The sequence below is a fragment of the Pseudophryne corroboree genome, chromosome 2 (assembly GCF_028390025.1).
Source record: "Pseudophryne corroboree isolate aPseCor3 chromosome 2, aPseCor3.hap2, whole genome shotgun sequence".
NCBI lineage: Eukaryota > Metazoa > Chordata > Amphibia > Anura > Myobatrachidae > Pseudophryne > Pseudophryne corroboree.
In genome coordinates, this window is record NC_086445.1 from 256,868,859 (window position 1) to 256,874,858 (window position 6,000).

Consider the following 6,000-nt stretch of genomic DNA (forward strand, 5'->3'; position numbering starts at 1 on the left):
TTGTGTACGCTCGTCCGGGCACAGTACCTAACTGGAGTCTGGAGGAGGGTCATAGGGGGAGGAGCCAGTGCACACCACCTGATCTGGTAAAAGCTTTACTTTTTTTGTGCCCTGTCTCCTGCGGAGCCGCTATTCCCCATGGTCCTTTCAGGAACCCCAGCATCCACTACGGACTCCGAGAAATAGAATTATCGGTAAGTAAATTCTTATTTTTTACACCCATTGTGTATAATGTAACTCCACCACAATTGCGTAAGCCCTCTAAAGCCTTAGTGAGGGTCTTCCACCTACAACAGCCGTCCATAGTTACCTTAGTGTACGAAACACACACTTAAGTACTTAAGATGCCACCAGGTCTTATACCTCTGACAGTAGAGGCTTACACAATTGGCTAGAGACCACGAGATAGGAGTCTGGAGAAATATACAAGAGTAACGGATAGACTGGAACACGGAAAATTGAGGTCAGGACTGGGCCGGGACTTCAGCGAAGGCAGAAGAGGTAAGGTGAGGTGGAATAGGAGCACTGTCCAGTTGGTATCTTGCAAGCTGAGCACTAGGTAAACACTGGAAAAACAAACGAGGTTATCAAACACTGGAACAGGGCAAGAGTCCAGGCAAGACAAAGCTAGACTTCTGACAGGCAGAGTATCCACAGCACAGGCACGAGGTGCGGGTACCTGGAATACGGACCAGCAGCTTATACCACATCATAAACTATAACCGGCAGAGAGAGCCAGCCTGGCTGCCTTGTAACAGATGCCCCGCTGTCAGTGAGCCACATCATTTCTTGGAGTATTTACTTACTATACTTTTTAGTAACATCGCCAGCATATCTTAATGACAATTTTATTGTTAAGGGCCCCGAATAATTTCTATCCAGCCCTGCCTATGTTAAACTTTTTTTCTTTTTTCTTTCTTAAGGACTGGACCGATTACCTCTGTCTGTGACCAGAATACGTAGTCAAGGGAAATCCTGATTTTACCTCCAGTGAGAGCTGTCGTCTGTCATGATGCACACCTGGTATCCAGGTCCTTGAATCCATGGATGGTCACGCAATCTATTCAGAAGATTGCTCTAGTATGTAGGATGTGAGTGAAGAAGTCTCGTGACTGGACTTCTGTTACTGAAACATTGGTTCAGAAACTACGTGTTATGAGGTTGTCGGTATCATCTTACTGGCTCAGGATCTGAATGGGAATCTCAGAAGGCAAATACATCGAATGATTCAATAAAAGCTGAGCCAACCTTTTGAAGGGGTGAAATGGACCCCTAACCATTGCTTGAATAATTTTTTATGCTGCTAAAGGGTAGGAGAGGGATGGAGAAAGACTTGTTTTGGTTTTTTACAAAAAAAAATTTTTTGTTTTTCTTTGTTTTTTTAATAAAGGGTATGTGCGTTGATGGGATACATGCAACCCTCCCATTGTTTCAAGGATCACCTTTTATTTAACAAAAAGACTTAAAAGGTTCATCGTATGATATGAAAGAACATTTACATCTCTTTACACTAAGGAGATCATCTCAGAATGGATATAATGATGAAAGGCGAGTGCATTTGTAAGTCCCCTCCACTCTAACTATGCTTGTTTACATGAACTACACTCCAGCCTTTGGGGCCTTTTGTTGCCAGCTCATTGGGTGCTGTGGTCTTTGGGAATTGACAAGAGTATACCAGCATCCTATTAAAGTCAGAGTTGAGAGGCTCTCCTGTCCCTCGTATGATTGTCTTCTGTGTCTCTTCCACTCATTTTATCAGAGTTTTTTGTGTCTGTCCTTACCTTTTTGTTTTTCCATGGTGTGTGTTACTGTGGTGAGTGTGTATTAAATCTATAGCAGGATCAGTAGGTAAACCATTTGTAAATAATTCTTATGTTGCTCCACTTTTTTTTTTTTTACTTTTTTTTTAATGGAGTTCTTATTAGATATGCAGTATTTTGTAGCAACCGTGTATCTGTCTCCTGTCTGCATCTTTGCTGGTATGTAGAAAGCATAAAACATGACATTGGGTTGCAGGAATTAGGAGTTAACTAAGGTTTACAAGTGGTCATAAGTAACAAGGCCGCCTATGCCCCATATAGTTACCATGACCTTAGTTATATTTTTAGATACTTACTGCAGTGTATTGATCAGTGAGCAGCAGTCCACTAAATTGACAGATTTCTATAGCTGTACACAAGTTGCGTATTATTGCAATATATTTGTGGTGGAAGGAAGGGAACCCTGTGCAGTAAACACCCATCACTGTTCACTTATGTATTATTTATTTTAATCATTTATCAAAGAAAGATATTTTATCGCAAAAGGGAAAGTAAGTTTGTACCCAAGGAAATGACTCCACAAGGATAGCCAGTGCTTTATGCTCTCCAGTAAACCAGCCATTTTTATTTTTTAATATTAGCAAAGTTTTTTTTTTTTTTTCTTTGTGCAGATTTGGTGTTGCCGCGGCTAATTGAATATCCCCCTAAGTATTAATATCAAAGTAATTTACACATGGTGATTGGTTTATTCTGATGTGTGGGATATTTTGTGTTAAGGCCCAAACTCTGCCAGATGATATAAGTTATATGATGATAATAATCATCATCTTTGATTAGTTTATATAATAACCTGTTAAACTTTTATATGAGAAGGTTTTGGATGTTTGCCCTTAGTAAAGATATTTATTGCTCAGGTACCCCTAAGGGATGTGTTGGGATAATAAATTACATGGGAATAGCCAGGCTTCTGTTTTCATATTTCCATCAAGTTTATTGTAGATTATACAAATATCATCCTCCATGAGATTGGTCATGGTAATCCTTGCTGATTGCCTTAGGATCCCTAGAAAATGTCTTGGCCAAAGAGTGACCACTAAAAGTGAATGTTGTCCTATGCCACTAGCTGACTGTAATGTGTTGTATACCCCACTCCTGCCTTACAGAACGTATGTCCTGCTGCATAATAATCTGTTTCTGTAATGTGATTTAATGTCTTTTTTTATTGTTCATTGCAAAAAGTTTTATTTTGACTGAAAATACATAAAAAAAAATGATATAGATATATATATATATATATATATATATATATATATATATATATATATATATATATATATTTTTTTTTTTTTTATTATCAGGAAAGAGAAGTGATTTCAGTATTACCAGGTTTCTCACTCTTTCCCAGCAGGATCTTCCAGAAGATATTCTTGATAGAACATGTACATAAGTATGAGGGTGTGGAATGTGTAGCTCTATTATCCGTTTGAGCAGATGTGACTGTATTCTTGTACAGTGATGTCTCTGATACAACTGCCATTATTTTGCACGGAGAGTATTTTATCATTGATTGTAAACTGTTTACTTTGGAGAAGAAATAGTTTGCGGACAGTGTTTGCCTTACGGTATATTCTTTTTGATGGGGGTTTTTTTCCCCCTCTTTTCATTCTTTGGAGCGTCCAGGCTCTTGCATGCCTCCGTTCACTTGAATGGAAAGCTAAACATAAAACAAGATAAATGCTTAGAACTTCTTATGCTCAAGAAAAATTACCACTGCATCATTTTCCATAGTCCTTGGACAGTGTGTGAGGTTAAAAAAAAAAAAGAAAGAGAGAGCGAAAATAATTTGGGCATATCCAGGGAGCAATCAACAGGTGAACAAGGCTCTGTGATATTCTAGAAACTTTAAAGTCTATTCTCAAGCTCCTGCAGCAGCAGCTTTTCACCTCCAGCTAACCTAAATTTACTGTCTTATTTGGATGTGCCCTTGTGCAACTTTTACTAAACGCTGTACGTTTCCTATCTAGCTTCTTCATGTGCTGTGTAGCTGTACACTATTTTGAAATCCAACTTTATCATAAATGAATGAAAAGAACAGAAGAAGCCAGAATGAAAAACATTGTACAATGTAAAAGATGCACAATGGCTGTCACAAGGTAGTGAGTTAGTTTCTTGAAGTGGAAACCTTTAAGGATCATTTAGCGACGATGAGGTAATCTGTGGTTTTCTGTCTATTGTGGGAATGCAAGTCCTGGTATGCCAGACCTCATGGCATGATGGAATCTGTAGTCCCAACACAGCTTCTAATTTAGACATACAGTATCTCTTGTTACTAGAAATTAGAGAGTAAAATGTGATTGACTGACGTTCCTTTGTAGATTTGTATGACCTCGCAACAAGTGTCTGTAATTGACAGAAAAAGAAATTGCATATGAAAACTGTGTACAGATGGATGTTATGATGGAGTTGTATGGTTTTTATTTAGGAGAATTGAAAATATTGTTTTTATAATTAAAAATCTCCTGTTTTTACAATTGTTTTTTGTGTGTGTGTAAAGCACAGTTTACAGATTTTAAATGTATACAAAACACTGGAGAACTGTTAGATTTAATAGTTTAAGGGACATTCATTTACCAAGGACACTGATTCTTTATTTTCAAAAGCGTGCTTACTAGGCCATCTAGTTCATTCCAAGTTGCACATTCTCAGCGGGTGGTATTCATGTGACCGCCGGTCAGCTGACCGACAGTCACATGACCTCCTCCACCAGCCCGACGGCTCACTATCCCGATGGTCGGCATGCCGACCAACAGGGACTATTTCCACTCGTGGGTGTCCACGACACCCATAGAGTGGGAATAGAACACATGGCGACCGCAGGTCGCCACCGAGCCCGCAAGGGGCTTGCTGCACTCTCCCCTCGCCGCCGGGATCCCGGCGTCGGTAAGCTGACCGCCGGTCACCAGTACTGCACCCTTCTCAGCACCTGGCTGAGAACATCAGTCTGCAGGACCAAAAATACTCTTGTTATGTAAAAAAAAAAAAAAACCCAAAAAAACAAAAGAAAAGGGTGTGTATGTATGTATGTGTGTGTGTGTATATATATGTATATATATATATATATATGTGTATGTATATATATATATATATATATATATATATATATATGTGTGTATATATATATGTGTGTATATATATATATATATATATATATCTCAAAGAATCCTCTGTGAAGCATTGCAGCTCCATCTATTGAGTAATAAGGTGGCACTCCACGGCTGGTGTAAAAGTACTGTATTATTCAGTCATATACATGCCATAAAGATGACATTTCATCAGGTTATGCAGTACCTGAGTAACAGTGCAAAAAAACATAATGTGCATGTGTTTCACCTTATATAAGTACATAGTGGGGTATATGCAATTGCGGTCGAATTCACGAAAATGTTGAAAAAACAGGACTTTTTTTCGCCCCCAAAAAAATTTCGACAATGCAATTCAGTACTTTTCGTCAAAAAAACGGACTTTCCAAATTCGACTCTTTGAAATTCTACATTTGTCAAATTCGACATTTCTGCAATGGTACAAATGCGGCAATTCGACAAAAGTATATTCAATTGAAGTTTGTAAATTCGACAACAGTGCTTTTAGACAGTAAATTCGTCATTTTCAATCCGCCACACTTTGCTGGCGGAATCTAATAAAAAAAAATTTAAAACATGTTTTTTTTGTGTGTTTTTTTTATTGGTAATAGCATATCTATTTATATTAGAAGGGATTAGGTACTTGGTTTGTCTATTTTGGAGGCACAAGTATTATTTATATATTTTTAAAAATATTATTATTCTATTTTATTTATTTTTTAAATGGAATGGTTAAAATCAGAAAAAAAAAGTGTGGGGTCCCCCCTCCTAAGCATAACCAGCCTCGGGCTCTTCGAGCCGGTCCTGGTTCTAAAAATCCGGGGGGGAAACGGACATGGGATCCCCCGTATTTTTAAAACCAGCACCGGGCTCTGCGCCTGGTGCTGGTGCAAAAAATACGGGGGACAAAAAGCGTAGGGGTCCCCCGTATTTTTTACACCAGCATCGGGCTCCACTAGCTGGACAGATAATGCCACAGCCGGGGGTCACTTTTATTTTTATACAGCGCCCTGCGGCCGTGGCATTAAATATCCAACTAGTCACCCTGTCTCCCCCAGGGCTGCGGATGGGGGGCTGATAGCCTTGAGTAAAATGATAGA

General features: G+C 38.9%; 1 protein-coding gene across 3 annotated transcripts in view; it reads left to right on the forward strand.

Moving 5' to 3' along the window:
* LMBR1L (limb development membrane protein 1 like) overlaps positions 1 to 4,291 on the forward strand; it is a 183,937-nt gene extending 179,646 nt beyond the window's left edge. For all 3 annotated transcript variants that reach the window (XM_063952689.1, XM_063952690.1, XM_063952691.1), the window contains one exon: positions 924 to 4,291. In XM_063952689.1, the coding sequence (XP_063808759.1) occupies positions 924 to 979 (56 nt within the window). In that variant the 3' untranslated portion in view covers positions 980 to 4,291. The remainder of the gene's footprint in view (positions 1 to 923) is intronic.
* The last annotated feature ends 1,709 nt before the right edge of the window (positions 4,292 to 6,000 follow it).